Raw genomic sequence first — 23,943 nt, 5'->3', positions numbered from 1 at the left:
ACTTATACTAGGGAATTTTAACACCCCACTGTCAAAAAAGGACAGATCTTCCAAACAAAATATCAAAAAGGATATTGCAGCATTGAACGATGCCCTACATCAAATGGACTTAACTGATATATATAGAACCTTTCATCCCAAAGAAGCAAAATATACATTCTTTTCAAATGCACATGGAGCATTTTCAAGGATAGACCACGTGATACGACAAAAAACATGCCTCAACAAATTCAAGAAAATCAAAATCATAAAAAGCATTTTCTCTGACCAAAAAGACCTAAAACCTAGAAACCCACCTCAAGGACAAAACTCAAACCACTCAAATTCATGAAGATTGAATAGCATGCTGTTAAGCAATGAATGGGTTAATAATGAGATCAAGGAAAAAATCAAAAAGTTTCTGGAAACAAATGAAAATGAAATCACAACAATCCAAAACTTATGGACACAGCAAAGGCAGTTCTGAGAAGAAAGTTCGTAACAATACAGGCCTACTGAAAAAAGATAGAAATATTTCAAATAAACAACCTAACCATATATCTACAAGAACTAGAGGAACAAAAACAAACAAAGCCCAGAGTGAACAGAAGGAAGGAAATAACCAAGATCAGAGCAGAATTAAATCACACACAGACTAAGAGAACAACTCAGAGAATCAGTAAATCCAGAAGCTGGTTCTCTGTAAAGGTTAACAACATCGACAAGCCTTTAAGCAGATTCATCAAGAGAAAAAGCAAGAGGACACAAATAAATAAAATCAGAAATGAAAGAGGAGATATTACAACTGATACCACAGAAATACAAAGAATTGTAAGAAATTGCTACAAAGAACAAAATGCCAAGAAATCTGAAGAACTAGGTAAAATGGACAAATTTCTAGAAAAACATAATCTTCCAAAATTGAATGAAAAGGAAGCAGAACGCCTGAACAGACCAATACCAGCTGACTGAAACTGAAGCACTAATAAATATCTCCAGCACTCAAACGCCCTGGACCATTTGGTTTCACAGGAGAACTTTATAAAACATTTAAGAAAGAGTTAACCTCTACCCTTCACAGAGTATTCCAAAAAATCCAAGAAGAGGAAAGACTTCTTATGAAGACAGCATCATCCTAATTTCTAAACCAGATTCAGGCACAACAAAGAAAACTACAGGCCAATATCACTGATGAACATAGATGCTAAAATCCTCAATGAAATACTGACAAACTGCATCCACCATACACAGATCATACACCATGATCAACTGGTGTTCATCCCAGGGATGTAAACATGCTACAGTATTTGCAATCAATAAACAACATACTTCACATAACCAAAAAGAAAGACAAAAACCACATGATGGTATCAGTAGATGCAGAAAAAGCATTTGATAAGGTACAGCACCATTTACAAGAAAAATACTCAGGAAAGTGGGAGTACGAGGAGCGTACCTCAAAATAATAAAGGCCATATAGGAGAGACCTGCAGCCAACATCATACTCAATGGGCAAAAACTAAAAGTTTTCCCACTAAGATCCAGAATAAGAGAAGGATGTCCACTTTCACCACTTCTATTCAACATAGGATTGGAAGTCCTAGCCACAACAATCAGACAAGAAAAAGAAATAAAAGGCATCCAAATTGGAAAGAAGGAAACAAAACTGTCATTGTTTGCAGATGACATGATAGTGTACATAGAAAGTCCTATAGACTCCACCAAAAAAACTATTCAACCTAATAAATGAACTTGGCAAAACAGAAGAACATAAAGTCAATATCCAGAAATCAAAGGCATTTTTGTAGATGAACAATGAAATATCAGAAACAGAAATCGGGGAAAAAATCCCACTTGCTATAGCAACAAGAAAAATAAAGTACCTAGGAATAAACCTAACCAAGGAGGTAAAAAACCTGTACTCAGAAAACTACACAACACTAAAGAAAGAATTAAGGAAGACAAACAAGTGGAAGCATGGACTGTGTTCATGGATTGGAAGAATTAACATCATCAGAATGTCCATACTACACAAACCATTTTATAGATTTAACACAATCCCTATTAAAATACCAATGACGTATTTCACAGATATAGAACAAACACTTCAAAGATTTATATGGAAGCACAAATGACTCGAAATAGCCGCAACAATTTTGACAAAGAAGAACAAAATAGAAAATATCACAATATCTGACATCAAAGTATATTATAAGACCACAGTAATCAAGAGTCTGATACTGGCATAAGAACAGACACATAGATCAATGGAATGGAATAGAGAGGCCAGAAATAAACTCAAGTCTCTATGATCAATTATTTGACAAAGGGGGCAGTAACATAAAATGGTGTAAAGACAGCCTCTTCAACAAATGGTATTGGGAGATCTGGACAACTACATGCAAAAAAATGAAACTCAACCACCAACTTACATCATATACAAAAAAAACTGAAAGTGGATTAAAAGTCTTAAATATAAGTCATGACACCATAAAAGTCCTACAGGAAAACTGTTGTGGACCACTCTGCCTAGTTTTAGGAATTGTAACTTTATCCCCTGAGGCTAAGGACCTCTGGAATGTGAGCCACAGGAGATGGAGCTTGTCTCTGGTAGCAAACGTTGCCTCAGTTTCCTCTCCCTGCCCCCAAAGCTTGGTCAGAAGTCAATGACGGGTAAGACCCATCACAGAGGAGGGGCAACCTAGGCCAGACACAACCGCTTGGGAGGTCTTCATGGAAGGACTTGGGGAGCTGAAACAAAGAGGGAGCAATGGACTCTCACCCCCCAGCTTTGACAAAGCTTGAGTCCCCATGTCCTCTGGGAGAAGTGCTTCCTGGTTCTAAGCCACTTAAGCCTGAATACCTGATGGGGTGGGGTACAGCTCCTTGCCTTGCTAGAGGATGTCCTGGGGAACAATTTGGCATTACAAAGACTTCTGATACACGTGTGAAATCTGCTCTGCTAAGAGTGCTTTCATTCATATAAGGGTTGGGGAAGAAATGAGTATGTCTCCCCAAAGTTCTGCAGCCCCCTTTCCTGACAGATGCTGACTCACACTAAGCCCTCAGATTTCTTTGAAATGTTATTTACTGTATTCCTGTGTATTACAACCCAATAAAAGTTCCTGGAGGAGGGGGCTCAACCCCTTTTCCCCCTGAGAAACTGGCCACTGCTCAAGGCCTTTTTCCTCTGGGAAACTGGCCACTTCCCCTCCCCAAGCAGATCACATCTTGTCTCAGTCATGTTTACTCTCATCCGTGGCACATGGGGGTACTTGCGAGGAAAGTCACCCCCACAGAAAACAGACTGGAAAATTTCAGATATTCCACACAGCAATATTTTCACTGATACGTCTCCTAGAGCAAGGGAAACAAAGGAAAGAATAAACAAATATGACTTCATCAAAATAAAAAGCTTCTGCATGGCTAAAGAAAACATCAGCAAAATGAAAAAGGAACAACTGTATGAAAAAATATATTGCAAATGATACCTTGGACAATGGCTTGATCTCCAAAATATATAAAGAACTCACACGACTTCACTCCAGATAGACAATTCAGTTAAAAATGGGCAAAGGACCTGAACAGACATTTCTCCAAGGAGGACATACAGAGGGCCCACAGTCATATGAAGAGAATTGCAAATTAAAACCACAGAGAAGTCACTAGCCATCAGAGAAATGCAAATTAAAACCACAATGAGATACCATTTCACTAAGGTCAGAATGGCCATAATAACCAAGTCAATAAGCAAGAAGTGAGGATGTGGAGAAGATAACTCTAGTACACTTGGTGGGAATGCAAACTCATCTAGCCACTGTGGAAAAAAGTATGGAATTTCCTCAAAAAACTAAAAATGGTACTGCCTTTTTACCCGGGAACTCCACTGCTGGGACATGAATTCAAAAGAACTTATGTACCCCAATGTTCATATCAGCACAATTTACAATAGCCAAGTGCTGGAAGCAAACTAAGTGCCCATCTCTAAATGAGTGGATCAAAAAATGGTAGTGTTTACACAATGCAATACTACGCAGCAGAAGGAAAGAAGGAGCTCCTACTCTTTGCCACAGTATGGATGGGACTGGACAACATTATGCTAAGTGAAATAAGCCAGGTAGTGAAAGACAAATACCATATGATTTCACCTATAAGTGAAACCTAATGAACAAAACAAGCAAGGGAAATGTAACCAGAGACACTGAAGTAAAGAACAGACTGACAGTACCCAGACAGGAGGGGTGAAAGGGATAACGGGGAACAGAAGGGGAAGGGTGATCAAGGAACTTGTATAAAGGACCCATGGACAAAGCCAAAGGGGGGTAGGATCAAGGGTGGGAGGTGGCAATGCTGCGGAAGGGGGGAGAATGGACACAACTGTAGCTGAACAACAATAAAATTTAACAAAAAAGAAACTATCAATAAAATGAAAATACAACCTATGGAATAGGACAAAATATTTGCAAACCATATACTGAATAATGGCTTAATGTCCAAAATATATATAGAACTCATATAATTCAATAGAAAAAAATCCAGTTTAAAAATGGGTAGATGGACTTCTGGCCAAGATGAAGGCATAGGTAGATATACTTTGCCTCCTCATACAACCAAAAGAAGGATAACAGCCAATTTAAAGGCAAAAACCAACAAGGACTTCCAGAAAAATCGAGCTGTGTGGAAGTCCAATAACCAAGGAGTTAAATAAGAAACATTCATCCAGACCGGCATGAGGGGGAGCCAGGGCAAAGAGGACTCACAGCAAGGCAGTGGCTGGAAGACCAGGTATTCCCCCATTTACGTGCAGATAAACTGGGAGGAAAACTGGGGAGCAATGAAGACTGCACAACCCAGGATTCAAGCCTGGGGAAATAAAGTTTCAAAACCTCTGACTATAAAATCCTGTGGGGGTTGCAGCAGCAGGAGAAACTCCTAGCCTCACAGGAGAGTTCCCAATGGCCCCACAGGATCCTTGAATGTACACAAGCCCACCTAACCCAGGAATCAGCACCTGAAAGAGCACAAAGAAACATTGTACATAGGACAATGACACCTCAGTCCCTTTCAAAGTATGCACTTTGATGCCTCACACAGTTTTCTCAGTCACCATCAGCTGCCCCGTCATATGTTCCTGAATCTCAGTGATGGTCTGAAATTGTTTCCCTTTCAAAGGTGATTTTAGTTTTGGGAATAGCCAGAAGTTGTAGGGCACCAAATATGGGCTATGTGGGGGTGAGTTGCCTGAGGCATTTGATGTTTCTCTAGAAAACTCTGCACAAGATGTGATGCATGAGCAGGTGTGTTGTCCTGATGAAGATGCCAATCACCAGTTGCCCACAGCTGTGGCCTTCTGAATCATCAAAATAGTTTCCATGAAGGAATGTTCAAGCTTAATGCACAATTTGATGAAGACTTTTTGCTCTACTCACTCAGTCATTTTGAATATGACAGGTATGCAGTACATAGCTCACTCAAAGGCGTCTACCACCCCTACTGACTAATACAGTGAAGTCATCAATCATCGTTCACACAGGCACGTTCCAGTCTACTGTTCTTGGTCACCAGGTTATACTGATGTCACACAAATCATTTTCATTATATTAAAAATGGCTCAACTTTTTTCCAAACAGAAAATGAAAACAGAATCCTTGTCTGCCTTCCCATATTCATAGTAGCATTATTCACAGCAGCCAAGATATGAAAATAATGGAAGTATCCATCTATAGATGAATAAAGAAAGGAATTGTACACACACATATACACACACTAAAATATTATTCAGCCACTAGAAAAAAGGAATGTGTGCCTTTTGTGACAACCTGGATATACCTTTATAGCATTATACTAAGAGAAATAAGACATAGAAAGACAATACTGTGTGATCTCCCTAAAAAAAACCTGAACTCACAGAAACAGAATGTTGTTTTCCAGGAACTAAATGGGTAGGGGATGAGGGAAATGGGGAAATGTTGGTCAAAGGGCACAAACTTCCAGTCATAAAACAAATAAATTCTAGGTATCTAATGTAAAGTGTGGTGATTATAATTAATAATATTCTACTACATACTTGAAAGTTACTAAGAAAATAAATCTTAAATGTTGTCACCACAAAAAATAATCAGTAATTATGTGACATGATGAAGGTGTTACCTAACACTATGGTGACAATCATTTTGCAATATATAAGTGTATCAAATCAACACATTGTACACCTTACATTTACATAGTGTTACATGTCAATGATAGCTCAATAAAGCTGGAAAAAAAATAAAAGCCTCCTCCACAAAACAAAGACCTGACTAAACTGGATTCATACGGTTTCGTCATTAAAAGTTTTTACTGGGGTCTATATGAATCATATTACTTCTTATTGTGTCTCACTGTGTAAACACAGTTTTTCTAAATGGTGCTGCTGGACCCAACTACTTCCTGACCTTTTCTTTTATCATTAGCCTGAAGCTATAGGTTGAATGAGAATACATGAAAGCTTAAAGAAAAATGCAAAATCTTAATGTGAAAAAATAAAAATAAAAACCCTTTCAATGTAGAAGTATTATGAACTAGAACCCCCAAAAGTAATTTTTAGGGCCAGTTCTTACCTTAGTAAACTAATGCCCATATGTCTGTAAATTCATCCTATTCTTTGTCAAATGTTTTTTCCTTCATGTAGATAAATGTTTCACCACCTGTACTACACACTGGAATCATATGAGGGTGGGGCTTTTAAAAAATACTGACTGTATTCTACCCTAAAAGATTGCCTTAATTGGTCTGAGTACATCCTAATATTTTGAAAAATTGAGATATTTACCATAAAAATAAATCTTTAAAAACTATACAATTCAGTGATTTTTAGTATATTCACAAAGATGTACACCATCATCACTATCTAATTCCAGAACATTTTCATCTGCCAAAAAGCAACACCATACCCATCATTAGTCATTCCCATCTCCCTCTTTCTCTAGCCATTAATCTATTTTTTTGTCTCTATAGATTTGCCTATTCTGGGCTATCATGTAAATGGAATCACACAATATGTGGTTTTTATGCCTAGCTGCTTTCACTTAGCATAGTATTTTCAAGGTTCAAACATGCATCAGTATTTTAACCCCTATTATTTCCTAGTAATATTCCATTGTATGAATATATTACATTTTCTTTATTCATTCATCAGCAGATGGATTATTGGGCTATTTCTGCTTCTTGACTATTAAGAATAATGCTGCTTTGAATGTTTCCGTACATGTTTTTGTGTGTACATGTGTCTAGAGGTGGAACTGCTGGGTCAAATAGTACTTCTACATCTAACACCAGAGAATATGCCAGACTGTTTTCCAAAGTGGCTACACCATTTCACCAGCAATGTACGAGGGTTCCACTCTTTCCTACTAACACTTACTTGTTATTGTCTCTTTTATTATAACTATCCCAGCAGGTTTAAGGTGGTATCTTGCTATAGTTTTCATTTGCATTTCCCTTATGACTAATGATGTCAAATATTTTACAGACTTATTGGCAATTTGTATACCTTTTTCCGAGAAATTCCTATTCAAATTCTTTGGTCACATTTTTATTTGGATTGTCTCTTTACTACTGTTTGAGTTCTTTATATATTCAGGATTCAAGTTTCTTGGTTTAATTTTCTAAAAAGCCTCCCAGGTGGTTCTCATATATACCAAACTTTAGAATCACTGATCATATTATCAAAAGCCTTGATTTCCAAGAAAAGTAATATTCTTTACATAGTTTTTAGAATTTTGTCAAAATGAAAAGTGAGTGTATGAAAATAATGAATCCCTAAACAAATCATCCTGGAGTAAAACTGCTGAATTCTTACCTTTGAATGCTTTTCAATAAACTGGCATAAAGCCCTTCTTTTTAAAATAAAGGTCAAATATCCACTTAAATAAAAAATGTAATTTGTGATCATCTTTACCTGGACCTTGATATCTATGATTGAAATATTCAGGTACAGTGCTGGGCACCCAAGGGTTCAATTAATGTTTGTTAGTTATCATATGTAAAAGGTAAACACAAAAGTTCATTCAAGATAAGGTTATTCTGTAGTCAGCCTTCAGCCCAAGCTTAGATAAACCTCTTTCAAAGAACTTTAAAAAAATGCCCTCTATATTTTTCATGTGATGCCAAAAGAATATTCTAGCTCACATTTGAATTGTTTTCTTTTTTTTAATTTTTATTTAATTATTTTTCAAGTACATTTTTTTGTCTATTTCTCCCATCCCAGCCCCCCCCCCCCGCCCCATCTCCCCACCTCCCTCCCATTCCCCACCCCTCAGTCCTCATCCCTGTGTCTTTCATACTTGTTCCTCAAAATCCCTCCCCTATTTTTCCCCTTAAATTCCCTTCCCTCTCCCCTCTGGTCACTGCCCACTTGTTCTCTATTTCAGTGTCTTTGTTTTTATTCTGTTTGCTTGTTTTGTTTTATTGTTCAGCTTCCTGTCAAAGGTGAGATCATATGGTATTTGTTTTCTTTTCTCCATTCCCAAAATTATCAACAGAAGGCTGACCATATGAGGTCCCTGTACACAAGTCAACAACAAGCCATATGGAGGGAAGGTTCATTCCTTTAAAATAGAGCTCTCAAAGGTGATGTCTGCACTAGCAGCACCCAGAAACTGGTGAGAAATTAAAATGCTCTGGCCCCCACTAGATCAGAAACGCTGGTAGAGGGTCCCCATAATATGTGATCTAATCAGCACAATAAATAATTTCATGTATGCTCAGGGTCAGGTTTGACTACCACTACTTTAAAATATTTTCCTCACATTTCTTATATACACATAAAACAGATGACATTGGTCATAACCCTATTCTTCCTAAAGCTGACCAGTCACCATACACTTTGTAATGATCCTAAGGTCCTGAGAGCCTCAATTTTTTTCAGTCAGACAATTTCTCCATACCCTTGGGCAGACCCCCTGAATATCCTATTTCAGCCTTTTTAGCTCTTAAGAACACCCAAAGCTTCAGATGGGATGGCCCAAGGGAGAATGCTATTGAGCTATTTCTTAGGAATGCCGAGTTTAGCAGGCTCAAATTAATATGAAGACCTAAAGATACCTCAGTACACTTACATTGAAGAATCAGAAGTAGGATATTCTTTATCAAATCTTGTGGGGGTAAATGCAGAGTAGAAACCTACCACTAGCTACAATTCTGGAAGGGAGGAGTGTCCTTCTGTGAATGCCTCCAGAGTGAGTGAGACTAGGATAAGAGATGGTCTCAGAGTTGCAGAGTTGCTCACACCATTTACTTGGGATCCTGGGCAGGCCTGCTCACTGCTCTGGGCTGAAACACACTAATGCTACCTAGCTTGCCAGTTCTCTTTTTTGTCCTTTTCATCCTTTTCCTTTGGCATAGACCTCTGGGTCTATGACTGACATATTGGAGGGTGTGGGTTTCATCTTTCTTTCTTTTTTTTCATTCTTTCTTTAAAATTGAATTTGTTGGGGTGACATTGGTTAATACAATTATACAAGTTTTAGGTATACAATTCTACAACACATCATCTTGCATTGTATATTTATCACCCCAAGTCAAGTCTCTTTCTAACACCATTTATTCCCCCCTTTCCCTTCTTCTACCTCCACCCATTACCCACTCCTTCTGGCAATCACCATACTGCTATCTGTGTCCATGAGTCTGTTAATTACCTTCTCTACCTCTGGTCTCAGTAAAGCCTTCCTGAATAAACACTGCAGAAGTAGGACACTTGTAGAGCAAGTTCTGACTCAGTGGTCACAACTGATAGGGTCACAGGGCCAGGCTGGTAAAAAGTTGGAAAGACACCCAGCCTGAGGGGTCATGAAGCCCCAGGGCTGCAGGGCCCCTGAACTGCCTGCAGTGACAGTCACTCCCAAGCTCCAACTCACAGGTCCCTGCAGAAAAGCAGACCCTGATGGCAAGCCTTCAGATTTCTCCAGAAAAGCTAGAAATTCCAATTGTTATAGACTGGGAACCATTAGATGCTAATGGTTAGCATCTAATTTTTAAATGCTAGCCATTAATCCAACCAAATTTAATCATAATAACCTAAATCAAACCATGAGAAAACAATGGACAAATCCAAATGGAGAAGCACTGTGCAAAATAACTGACCTGTGTGCTTTTCAAAACTGTCATTGTCATAAAAGACAAAGACAGACTGGGAAATTGTTACAGATTACAAAAGACTAAAGATACATGACACTTGAGTTCAATGAATGATCCAGATTTACATCTGCTAAAGAGGACATTATGAGGACTGTCAGCAAAATCACAATAAGGTCTATAGATTAGGTAATGGCTTGACTAGATCACTACTACAGTTATGAAAGAGAACAGCCTTGTTTTTAGAAAATATACACTGAAGTACTTAGTGGTGAAGGGGCATTATATCTGTATAATACACTTCAATGGTTGATAAAAATACATACCCTATTTTTTGGACTACAAGATGCAGCCCCCCCAAATTTGGGAGGAATAATGGTTATTAATGCTGCTGTTGAGTTCTGCTTACATTTGTATTAATGAAATACTATGTTATTTATGTTATGAAAAATTTGACCACATTTTTTGCTTAAAAATTTTTTTCCCTGTTTTCCTTTTCTAAAACCTAGGTGAGTCTTATAGTCCAAAAATATGGTAATATCTATCTCTATATAGAGAGACTGATATAGAGAAAAAGCAAGCAAGGAGTAATAAAGCAAATGTGGTAAAATGTTAACATTTAGGGAATTGGGGTGCTTATAAGTTTTCTTTAAGGGTGAAATTTTTTAAAACAAATAGTTAAAAATTACTTTGCAAGTCAAACAAAATCCATCTGCCCACAGGAAGCTGGTTTATAAGTTCTGACCTCTGGAATCTTGGGGTTCCAGAAAAGCCCCCTAAATACTCTTGGAGGATCTTTCCCCCTCACCCTAACTGTAACCCCTACCACTAAAGACAGAGCAAATAATCTACAGCAGCCTGGGCATCTGGGTGGACCTCACACAAACCTGAAAACCTAAAGCCAGTTAGCACTGGGAAGGAGTGGGATGTCACAGCTCAGAAGCTGGCTTGGCATAACACCTGGAAGGGCATGGGGAAGGAAGAGAGAATGCCAACTGTAGGGGTGCTGGGTGAAACCAGAGGCAACGTCATTTATTTCTCCCATTTCTCATACTAAATGTATCCCTAGGTGGATTAATTACTAACCTCACATACGACAGCATGATTCTCTTCGTCTTGTGCCTCTATTAGTTCAGCCAGAAAGTATTCGCCGTAAGTTGATTTCAGAATTGTGTCCTGGTGCATAAATATTGGCATAAGATCATCATGATCTTCCACCCTGTTTAACAGAAAGGTTTAATGAATTTCAGTGTTCTTTCTTTCCAAGGAACACCTACTATGTGACAAACCCTGTTCTAAATGCCAGGAATACAACAATATGCAAATGAAATGAATTTACACTCTAACAGGAAAACAGATGATAAAAGTATAACAAATACATCACTTCACACATTTCAAATAGTGACAAGTGCTTTAGGATGGAGTGATGGGCTCAAGAGGTCAGAGAAGACCCCTCTGAGGACATGAATGAGGAGAAGGAGAGGAAGCTATGTCAAGAGCTGAGGGTGGAAAATTCCAGGCAGAGGGAACACACTCAGCATGTCTGCATATGAAATGTAGAGCAGCATTTGTCATGAGCCAAAGGACAAGATGCTGGGAGCAGCATGGCCCAAATGTGTTCCAAAGAACCCTACTTCTATGACATTATCCCTAGAATCCTCTACCTCCCCCCAAAAGAATTCCACTGTCTAAAAACAATTTCCTACTATAGGTCCCCTCATGGAGTGTCATAGTTATGGGTCAAAGACTCTGAGAAGTACTACAATAAAGAATTTGAACACTGTTTATGCATTTCTTCAACACTGGCCCAGGGTATACTTTATTCCTAAGATATTACAATACTTACCAAGGAGGAGGAAATGCTAGTTTAAAAGTAGTGAAGCTGTGTTCACCACCCAGGGGACATCCACATCAAAAATGCTCCATTCTCAGGACTCTCTCAATGACCTTGACAACCACCAGTGCATGTGTGTGGCAGAAAAAGGATCCAAGAACCAGATATATGGCAGTATGGTGATGCTGGTCCGTAGACACATTTTACTGCCATATTTAACATTCCTTTCTTTTTAGTATATTCTCAGTTATATTCAGTGCTCTATTTTATCCCTCTGGGATGTTCTCATATTTACATCCTAATATTTTTCTTATTAAAAATACACACGTTTGGGGATAAATGGGCTTTTGGCCAAGATGAAGGTATAGGCAGCAATGCTTCATTTCCCCACACAATCAAAAGAAGGATAACAAACAATTTAAAAACAAAAAAACCCAGAACTGCCAGAAAATTGAACTGCATGGAAGTCTGATGTGCTGCCATCCTTCAAGGCCTGACAGGTTCATGGCATTCATGCAGACAGAAAAATATTCATGGAGCCATTGGGGTGTCTGGCATGCCTTCATTCATGGGCAAACGAGCCACGCACGTTGCAAGCTGCATGTCTATCTGCATGTCTCATGTTGCGGCCCTTGCTCCCCAGCGTGGCACCCATCAAGGTAACTGCCCCCTTGCAGGTCTCTCATCATCATCAGCCCCAGCAGGAAGTCCCTACCCATTTAAGTACTAGAGGGGAACAAAGCCAGAAAACTGTCATAACATAACATAACATAACATAACATTAACATAACATAACACAACATAACATAATTCTGCCCACGTGAGCTCACTTCTTGTTATGGGAACAGTTTATTGGACCCAGTCTCAAGGCTGTGGGAACACTTCTTCTCTTAGTTACCCAGATACCTGGGTGAGGAAGCCAGACTGCCTCCACTTATCCTACATCTGACAACCAAGGAGTTAAAGAAGAAACATTCATCCAGACTGCTAAGAGGGGCGGAGTCAGGCTGCCAGGGCATAGAGGTTGTAGAGGTAGAGATGGTAATTAACACAGACTCATGGATGCAAACAGCAAGGCAGTAGCTGGCAGATCAGGCAGTCCTACATTTGGTGTGGATAAACCAGAAGGAAAAATGGGGACAGACCACACGACCCAGGATTCCAGTGTGGGAAAATAAAGCCTCAAAACCTCTGGCTGTAAAAACTTGTGCTGGATGCAGCAGTGACACAAACTACCAATCTCATAGGAGAGTTGGTTGGAAAAACTCATAGGGTCCTAGAATGTACACAAGCCCACCCATCTGGGGAATCAGCACCATGGCAGCACCTGATAAGGCACAATTCACTTGTAGCAAGTGAGGTAAGTAACTGAAAGCAGAGCAAGAGCCAAGCCAGGGACAGTGTTTCTTCTCTGACTCCTCCCCCACATACAGTGCCACAATGCAGGGAAGTGGGTTTCCCCTTCCCCTGGCAAATATCTAAGGCTCGATTCCTTATAATGTACCTGGTTCGCTGAGATAAAGAAATATGGCCCAAATGAAAGAACAGATCAAAGCTCCAGAAAAAAATACAACTGAGCAATGAGGAGATAGCCAACCTATCAGGTTCAAAGTTTAAAACACTGGTAATCAGGATGCTCACAGAAATGATTGAGTATGGATGCGAATTAAAAGAAGAAGTGAAGGCTATATGAAGTGAAATAAAGGAAAATATACAGGAACCAACAATGAAGGGAAGGAAACTGGGACTCAAATCAATGATTTGGACCAGAAGGAAGAAATAAATATTCAACCAGAACAGAATGAGGAAACAAGAATTCAAAGGACAACTATAAATGTCCCAACATCTGAATTACAGGGGTTCTAGAAGAAGAAGAGGAAGAGCAAGAAATGGTAAACTTATTAGGGAAAAAAAACAATAAAAGAAAACTTTCCCAATTTGGTGAAGAAAAAATAGACATGCAAGTCCAAGAAACTCAGAGAGTCCCAAAGAAGTTGGACCCAAGGAGGAGCACACCAAGGCACATCACAATTAAATTACCCAAGATCAAAGATAAGGAGAAAATCTTTAAATCTGCAAGAGAAAAGGAGACAGTTATCTACAAAGGAGTTCCCATCAGACTGTCAGCTGATTTCTCAAAAGAAACCTCGCAGGCAAGAAGAGGCTGAAAAGAAGTATTCCAAGTCATGAAAGGCAAGGACCTACATTCAAGATTACCCTATCCAGTAAAACTATCACTTAGAATGGAAGGGCAGATAAAGTACTTCCCAGATAAGGTCAAGTTAAAGGAGTTCATCATCACCAAGCCCTTATTACATGAAATGTTATAGGGACTTATCTAAGAAAAAGAAGATAAAAAATATGAGCAGTAAAATGATGACAAGTTCACAACTATCAACAACTGAACCTAAAAAACTAAACAAAACAAACTAAGCAAACAATTAGAACAGGAACATAATCACAAAAATGGAGCTCACAGGGAGAGTTATCAGTGGGGATAGGGAGGAGAAAATGGGGGGAAAAGTACAAGGAATAAGAAGCATAACTGATAGGTACAAAATAGACAGGGAGAAGTTAAGAATAGTACAGAAAATGGTGAAGCCAAAGAACTTATATGTACAACACATAAACATGAACTAAGGTGGGGTTGGTGCTGGAGAGAATGAGAGTACCAGGTGGAGAGACAAAAAGGGGAGGAAAAAATGGGACAACTGTAATAGCATAATCAATAAAATATACTTGAATAAAAAACAAAAAAATACACACATTTGGCCCTGGCCTACAGGATAAGTTGTTTGGAGCATTGTCCCATACACCAAAATGTTGTGGGTTCAATCCCTGGTTAGGGCACATACCTAGGTTGCAGGGTCAATTCCCTATTGGGACATGTACCAGAGGCAACTGATCAATGTTTCTCTCTCACATAGATGTTTCCCTCTCTCTCCCTACTTCCTCTGTCTCTTAAAATCAACAAAAACATCCCCAGGTAAGAATTAAAAAGACACACTTAATTAAATATATATATATATAATATTTAACCTCTCCCCCCCTTTATTTCATTACTATGCCATCTTCATTATCCTACTTTACCTTGTATTATATTCCTTTGATATCAATAGTAGCTCCACTTATTGAGGGGCCATATGTTATTAAAGCTCAGGGTTTTATCCAGATTATCAAAGCAACCCCAGTAGTTAGGCACCGCACCCACTCTACAAATGGAGAGGAGCAAGATTCATGGGGATAATAGAATACTTTGCCTGAGATGATAGAAACAGTTGGCAGTAGAGGTACGATAAGAACTCAGGTAGGTGTCCTAGAACCAGCCATCTCCTGTCACACTAAGCCAACAATGCACTTCAAAAATCTTCTTTTTAAATTGGCATTCCTTTCAAAAAGTGGTAGCAGGAAGCACAAGCACAAGCATAACAGTCGAGAAGTGAGACTTTGGCTCAAGGGCAAGAGATCAAAACTGGATCATTCATCCAGCACTGCCATGACTCCTCCAACCCTTGCTGGAAAAGATCCTCCCATCCTGCCACAGCTCCACTCCCCAAATCTAAATGCTTTAAACTAGGCCAACCTGTGCACTCTGGGTGAAAACCTCCAACCTTCTCACAGGATGACATCTTTACCTCTGGTGACACAGGCTCATCTGTTGGAAAAATGTTGGTGTTTCATCAATAATAAGCACCTTGAGAGAATAAATATATATTTTAAAAAGTAGGAGTTCCAGCCAAATGGAGATGTAGATAGAAATCCTTCGCTTCCTCGAACAACCAAAAGGAGGATGACAACCAATCTAAAATAAATAAACCACCAAAATCGCCAGAAAATCAAACTGCATGGAACTCCAACAACTGAGGAATTAACAAAAAAAATCAACCAAAACAACCAGACAAGTAAGGCGAGGCAGCTGGTGGGGCAGGGCTGACTGTGGAGCTCAGCAGAGCTGCGTGGAGGGACTGACTTAAGGGGAAAACTGAGACTCAGAGCAGACTGTGGGCTAAGGCTGGGGTTGCCTGGGTGACAGATACTTCCAGTCTGACATGAGAGTCTATTGCAAAGTGCACTAAAGACAAGCAGGCAAACTGCATTGTTTCCTCTCTGGCCCCACCCACACAGGCAGTGAGGCAAAGAGGGTTGCCCTGCCTGGGTGAATAACTAAGGCCCTGCCCCCTTACAACCTATCAGCTGTGCCAAGACAAAGAAATATGGCCCAAATGAAAGAACAGAGCAAAGCCTCAGAAAGAGAACTAAGAAGTGAGGAGACTGCCAACCTATCTGATGAAGAATTTAAAGCCCTGGTAATCAAAGTGCTCACAGAGCTGATTGAGCTTGGTTGAAAAATGGAAGAACGAATGAAAAATACCCAAAATGAAATAAAGCAAAATATTCAGGGAAGCAACAGTGACAAGAAGGAAGCCAGGATTCTAAACAGGGATTTGGAACATAAGGAAGAAATAAACATCCAACCAAATCAGAACAAAGAAACAAAAATCTAAAACAGTAAAGAGAGGCTGAGGATTCTCTGGGACAACCTGAAATGTTCCAATATCTGAATTATAGAGGTGCCAGAAGAAGAAGAACAACAGCAAGAAACTAAAAACTTATTTGAACACTTCCCCAGCCTGGCAAAGGAAATAGACTTCCAGGAAGTCCAGGAAGCTCACAGAGTCCCAAAGAAGTTGGACCCAAAGAGGAATACACCAAGACACATTGTCATTAAGTTGCCCAAGACTAAAGACAAAGTGAAAATCCTAAAAGCAGCAAGAGATAAGGAGACAGTTACCTACAAAGGAGTTCCCATCAGACTGTCAGCTGATTTCTCAAAAGAAACCTTGCAGGCAAAAAGGGGTTGGAAAGAATCATTCGAAGTCATGAAAGGCAAGGAACTACATCCAAGATTACTCTATCCAGCAAAGCTTTCATTTAGAATGGAAGGGCAGATAAAGTGCTTCCCAGATAAAGTCAAGTAAAAGGAGTTGATCATCACCAAGCCCTTATTTTATGAAATGTTAAAGGGATCTATTTAAGAAAAAGAAGATAAAAAATATGAACAATTAAATGACAACAAACTCACAACTATCAACAAATTAACCTAAAAAAAAGAAAAAACAATGAAAACAAAATGTAAGCAAACAACCAGAATAGGAACAGAACTAGAGAAATGGACATCACACAGAGGGAGTTCAGTGGGGAGGGGAAAGGGAGGAATGTGGGAGGAAAGATACGGAGAAGAAACAGCATAATTAGTAGGCATAAAATAGATGGGGAGAGGTTAACAATGGTATAGGAAACAAGACTCAAAGAACTTATATGTACAACCCATGGGTATAAACTAAGGGGGGTGATGGAGGGTTGGGGGGCAGAGTGGAGGGGGGATAAAGGGGGAAAATTGGGAAAACTGTAATAGCATAATCAATAAAAATAAGTAAATAAACTATGTAGATACCCCCCCAACATAAATAAAATAAAAAATGAAAACTAGGTCTTGGGCCTAATAAAACCTGAGAGCTAAGGAAAGAGCTAGCCAACAGACCACAACAGGCACAAGAAGGGAAAAACATACACACCACACATACACAGAAGATGACAACTAGGAGGAGCTTAAACATAACTCCCCAGGTTGAACTTTATTCTTAATATTCTCTTGTCAATACTCCCTGGAAGGAGAGACAGCAGAGGATCCTTATCCAGGCAACCAGGATATTTGCTAGTTATACTATCAACCTGGGTATGATGTTACCCAACAATACCATTCTACATGCCTTGCATCAGAAGGATTCTCTAGTGGTAAGTCAAAAACATGGAACCAGGAACAAACACCAACTGTTTTTAGGACAGACATGACTATTTCACAAACTATTTTGGCTCTGCATTGATTTTTTAAAACTAGTCCTTGACTGCTTGCCCATCTATTTTTGTGCGTATGTCACCTGTGGCTAGGTATACTGAGGCTCCACAATAAATTCATCAAAGGCTCATGGTACACTTTTGAAAAGATTAGAGAATAAACCATACAGTGTAGTGGTCACAGACGGGGCTGGGAAGCCAGAATGGCTGGGTCTGGATTTAATAGCTGTAGCCTTGAACAAGTCACTTAACATCTCTGTGCCACAAAGACAGTAAATATTATAACAACAATATGTGATATTATTATTAACTAACATTATTACTGCTTAGGTAGGAAGAGTCAATAAGACAACTGAAAAACATTTATAATCAATTCATGGAAGAGGTTATCACTATAAAAGTTTAAATCATGAAACTAATTGCCCCTTGGCCACTGTAGGTATAGTATACACTTTCCCACTCCATCCACTATCACCAATCCATTTAAAACCCTGCTTTCTTGACCTCACTCCCTTACTCAAAAGCTTTTGCCAGCTCCCACTGTTTCTGGGATGAGCCAGAGCCCTTAGCTTCAATTTTAAGGCCTACACCTCTTCATCTTTACCACCAATGACACAAGTTGATCTACTTATTGTTCCTAGAAGCGGGTGTCACCATCTTCCCTCTTTCCACCTCTTCTCCTATCCAAGACCTTGACCTCCTCACCTATTTCAAATTCCAGCATCCTTCAAGGCTAACTTGCACCTCACACTCTCCAACCTTCTTTCCCAGAAACCCAAGGTCATGATTGGATACTCACTGGCCACTTCTGGTGTTAATGTCAATGCAGGGCATGTTTGCAAACAAGGAGCATACTCTTTGGGGACAGATGGAGTTCTGTGCTTCTCTATGACAGACTCTCTTCTTGACTCAAATCTAGCCAGGATACTCTGAGCCTTCTACTTCTTCTTTTTTTAAATGTTTTATTTACTTATTTTTAGAGAGAGGGGGAGGGGAGGAGAAAGAGTGGGAGAGAAACATCAATGTGTGGTTGCCTCTCAGGTGTCCCCCACTGTGGACCTGGCCTGCAATCCAGGCATGTGCCCTGATTGGGAATCAAACCGGCGATCCTTTGCTTGACAGGCCCATACTCAATCCACTGAGCTACACCAGGCAGAGCTCTGAGCCTTCTTCTTAACTAGGCCTCAAGCTTGGCCTATAAAGACCTGAACAAACACTAACATATCTTCTAACAGCTTAAGGCCACATCCCTAGGATGACCCAACCCTTCCCCCCATGCACCCATTAAAGCACCCCTCTAAGAAAGCTTAAGGTTGCCAAAAAAATTCTTCCTGTTTGTTCCAGAAGACAATTGTGGATAGGGCCCCTGTCTCCCAGTCTCTGTGGTAGGGTGGAAGCCAACTTTCAGTAAGTGCCCAGTTAGCAAACTCATATGGGTTTCACATAGACCAATCCCCGTTCCCATTTTACATATGTTTTTACTTCCCTGACTCTATGGGGCCCCTTATCACCCTGTCCCTATTCCTTCACCCTTTTAAAATTCCTAGTCACCTTTGTACAAATGGAAGTTGAATTCAGTTCATGTTGAACTCTTTTCGCTATCACAATAGTTATTATTGATTAAAATCTGTCCTTACCACTTTAACCAGGGTCTGGTTTTGTTGACGCCTGACATCTGCACACATTGCACAGGTGCAACAGTGATGGCCAGCATGGCCCTTACCATATCCCTGGACTTCGTCCAGTGTTCCACATGCTCTGAAGTGGTAAGGACTGCCATTGCTAAGCCTGTTTTCCAGGTGAGGGACAGGTGCCCCATACTGGGCAGCTTCCCAGCCCCTCTACTTAGCATCTGACTCTACTTCCTGAGAAACCTGACTAGTCACTTCTATATTGTACCTTGTTTTCTCATCTACAAAAGGGCCAGGGACAAGGATAAAAGGGGAAAGTACAATGTGGTGATACATGGTATACTCTCAAGTTCACTCTGGTAGGCAGCAAGCCCCTCAGCAGCATTTGCTCTGAGCATACATTATATGCCCCCACCCTGTCATGTATCATACTACCCAGAAACCCCAGTCAGTTGACTCTACCTGAGCACCAAGGACCTCAGCTGCAAGAGTCCTGCTGCATTCCAGAAACTGCTCACTTCCCCACTTAGCAAACTGCCAAAAGGGTGCTCACAGAAGTGGCTTTACTCTGTAAAGAGTCCTGGATGGTACTAGCTTTAAAAAAAAGATTCTAAGAATAGCTAACAAATCCATTTTGAAACATTATAAAAGTCTGCATCAAAATTTAGTAAAGAGATAATTATTTTAAATAATGGGAAAATAATCCAATACCCTAATCGTTTTAATTGGATTAAGACTGCTACCATCCAAATTGTTTATTTTGCTACTACCAAAATAAAATGTGTTCCATGGACTATATGATGGACACAAATATATTACCCTATGGACATAAAAATCAGGAATAAAGGTTTGGTAAGACTCTGGACTGTAAGACTAATCATGAACCCTCAGCAACCCATTAACAAAGTTATCCATAATCATTCTTCTGGAAAATACTAGTTCTTCTGGAAAAAAAAAAGAGAAAGAATCTAAATGATAGAGTTCTAAAGAGTTAGTCCTTTCCCAAAAAAGATAAAGAGGAACTTGTTCAGGAACTAAATGCATTCCATGGGGTAAGTGGTCATTTATGATCTTACATCAGCCCCCCAGTGCTAATGATAAAGTATGACATCAGCCTCACAGAGTCTCAAATGGCATATGACAAAGTCCAGCCCCACAGAAAAAAAATACCCTGGCTACCAAAAACAATTCACCTGTCAAAATGTTTAAATTCGAGTAATCCGAGGCAATGAACACCACCTGTCGATCAGAGAGGAGGACAGTCATGACTTCTGTGACTGTTCTACACAGGAGAGTTTCAGCATGATGACTATGGAAGGTTCAACAACATAAAACACAATTGGAATGATACCATTCTCTGAGTGAAATGCAGTATTCCTTTATTGCTTTCATTCAGTACATGGCTTGGAAGAGGCAACCATGGGCTTGTTAATATAGTTAGAAAACATTTTATTTTAACTTGTTTTTGAAACAAAAGGTTCATCCCATAAAGACTGGTTGATTGCTTAGGCACCTAAATGTCCATTTGGCTCTGAAAAATATGACAGATATAAATGGAGCAAAATACAAATTTGAAGAAAATCAACAGAATCTCAAGGACACCTCACTTGGGGTATAGATGTCCTTTAAACCCAGGAGAAGGTCAGTTGAAAAAAGATAGGGACCTGATGCCTCTCACTGGCTTCCTGGGAGGTAAGGACAAGAAAGAACAAACTCACTCATCATTTCTACCATGCCAGCTAGCTGGGCTTTCAAGGACTATTATGATGCCTGGGATCCACAAAACTTTCCAAGATGGCTGGCATGGTCTCTTAGTGATAGGCAGACCCTAATATTGCTTCAACATCTCAGCATCCTAACCACTCTGCTGTATAATTACAATCCTAGAGGAAAATCTGCAGGCTGCTTTTCCTCAAGTGCACAGGGTACACATTTTCTTGCTAGGAAAGAAACCATTGCAAATTCACAGATGGAAAGTTCATACTTAAGCACTATAACAATAGCAGCAGCAGCAGCATGCCACCTTAGCATTCAGAATCTTGGCAGGACCTCCTCTCTTCTATCTGATGGTATTTTCCACATCCACAGAGAATTTGCATTTCTCCAGCTAGACTTAAAAGTGTAGCACTGAAAACCTGGTTCTGATGTCACTTTAAATGCCATAAATATTGAATTTCTTCAAGCCTCAGAGTTTGTATATATGTATATCTTAACAAATCAATGAATGAACAACAAATTCACAGAGGATCCAATTCAGTGGTAGTGTTAAAGAATGCAGTGTATTTTGGCTAAACCAATCTTTTACCATGAGGTCTGTTTCAACTTGGGAAAGGAGAATCTACAGTTGATGCCTTTTCATTTTTCTTCAGACATCTAAACCAAAGCACCTTTTCCTTTTCAAGATCTCTCATGACCTCTAGTGGTCTTCAAGAAAATCAAATCAATAATTCCTAAACTTACTTCACATTACAATTTCGAAATGGATTTTAACAGTTTAATAAAAAAAATCATATGATGATTTCACTTCTATTACTTGAAAAATGTCAGGATTTTAAAAGTTACAAAGGATTGATGGAAAGGGGCACAAGATGGCAGAGGCATGAATGGAAGCCACACTACTGTCTCCCAGGCACAATCTGGAATTACAACTAAACGGGAGAAATCACCAGGGACAAACAACTGAACAAGAGCCAGAGAGAAGCCTTATAATCTCAGACAAACAGAAGAATCAGCTTCAGCACAACGTGACTGCACCTGCAAAACAGCATACAAGACATAGTGGGCAGAGTGACCCTCAGTCGACCAGCTGGAAGGAAGGACCCACTAAAGGACAACCCAACAATAATAAAAAACCAATTACATCCAGAGAGGCAACACAAATGGCACAAAAGGCATCCCAAGAGCATCAAGTTCAGGAGGTCAAGATTGCAACACTGAATCTCACAGGCCTCCTATCATACCACAATTTTGTGGTTCAAACCACAAATTCAGGGAGTTCAAACACATCAACTTGAGAAGCAGAAGGAAACAAAAAGAGTCTCACAAATAATGGGAAGAGAAAGAAACAAACACCAAACAGAAGGAAAGGAGAAATACTCAGAAAGAGTGCTAAATTGAATAGGGGCAAGTCAACTACCAAATGAATAGTTCAAAACAATGGTTATTAGGAAGCTCAATGAGCTCACTGTGAAATTACCAAAAACTATATGGAAACTGCACAGAACTTACTGCAAACTATATCAACATGAAAAAGGAAACAGAACGTATCAATAAGAGCAAAGAGGAAATGAAGAATACAATCTCTGAATTGAAGAACACAGTAGAAGGAATCAAAGCCAGGCTACACGAAGCAGAGGATCCAATCAGTGACCTGGAGGTCAAGGTAGAAAAAAACTCCCAGAAAGAGCAAGGAAAAGAAAAATGACTCAAAAGGAACAAAGAGGGATTCAGGGACTGTAGACCAACACAAAATGTAATAATATCCATAGAACAGGCATACCAGCAGAAGAGGAGCAAGGGATATAAACCCTGTTTGAAAAAGTAATGATGGAAAACTTCCCTAATTTGATGAGAGAAAAAGTCACACAAATCCAGGAAGTAAAGAGGGTCTCAATCAAGAGGAACCCAAAGAGGCCCACTCCAAGACACATGATGATTAAAATGGCAAAATTCAAAGACAAAGAGAGAATCTTAAAGGCAGAGAGAGAGAGAGAAACAGGAAGTAAGGGAGCCCCGATAAGGGTAGATGATGACTTCTCAATGGAAATACTGCAAGCCAGAAGGAAATGGAAAGAGATATTCCAAGTAATGAATAGCAAAGGCCTGCCACCCACATTACATTGTCCAGCAAGGCTCTCAATGAAAATGGAAGGTGAAATAAAGAGTTTCCAAGACAAAAGAAGTTTCAAACAACACATCACCACCAAACCAGTAGTGCAAGACATGGTAAAGAGAAAGCTTTAAGAAGATGAAGAAAAAGAGTAAGAGAGAGAGGAACACAGATTCGAAGGAAGAAAAAAGACCATGAATAAGTACCTATCAATAATAACCTTAAATAATGTTAATGGATTAAATACTCCAATCAAAAGGCACAAGATAGCTGAATGAAACACATATGCTGCCTACAAGAGATCCACCTCAGAACAAAACACCTACACAGACTGAAAGTGAAGGGTTGAAAAAAAATATTCCAAGCAAATGGACAAGAAAAAAAAAAAAAGAGAGGGTACCAATACTTGCATCAGACAAAATAGACTTCAAAACCAAGACCATAAAAAGAGACAAAGAAAAATATTTCATAATATTAAAGGGAAGAATCCATCAAGAAGACATAAACATTATAAACATATATGTACCCAACACAGGAGCACCTAAATATATATAAGAAAAATACTGGAGGACGTAAAGAAAGATATAGACAGCAACACATTTATAGGGGATTTTAACACTCCATTGGCAACAATGGATAGATCTTTGAAACAAAATATCAACAACGATATTGTGGAACTCAATGATGCACTAGATCAAATG

At 39.4% G+C, this 23,943-nt stretch overlaps 1 protein-coding gene across 1 annotated transcript in view; it reads right to left on the bottom strand.

Annotated features, from left to right (window-relative positions):
- The window catches only part of CFAP61 (cilia and flagella associated protein 61), a 430,478-nt gene that overhangs the window by 330,816 nt on the left and 75,719 nt on the right, over positions 1-23,943 (bottom strand). The window contains exon 7 of the mRNA XM_053670941.1: positions 11,179-11,311. Coding sequence (XP_053526916.1) covers positions 11,179-11,311 — 133 coding nt within the window. The remainder of the gene's footprint in view (positions 1-11,178; positions 11,312-23,943) is intronic.

This window comes from Artibeus jamaicensis, unplaced genomic scaffold (genome assembly GCF_021234435.1).
Source record: "Artibeus jamaicensis isolate MK-2021 breed Jamaican fruit bat unplaced genomic scaffold, CSHL_Jam_final contig_65, whole genome shotgun sequence".
Lineage (NCBI taxonomy): Eukaryota > Metazoa > Chordata > Mammalia > Chiroptera > Phyllostomidae > Artibeus > Artibeus jamaicensis.
This window is presented reverse-complemented; position numbering and strand designations above follow the sequence as displayed.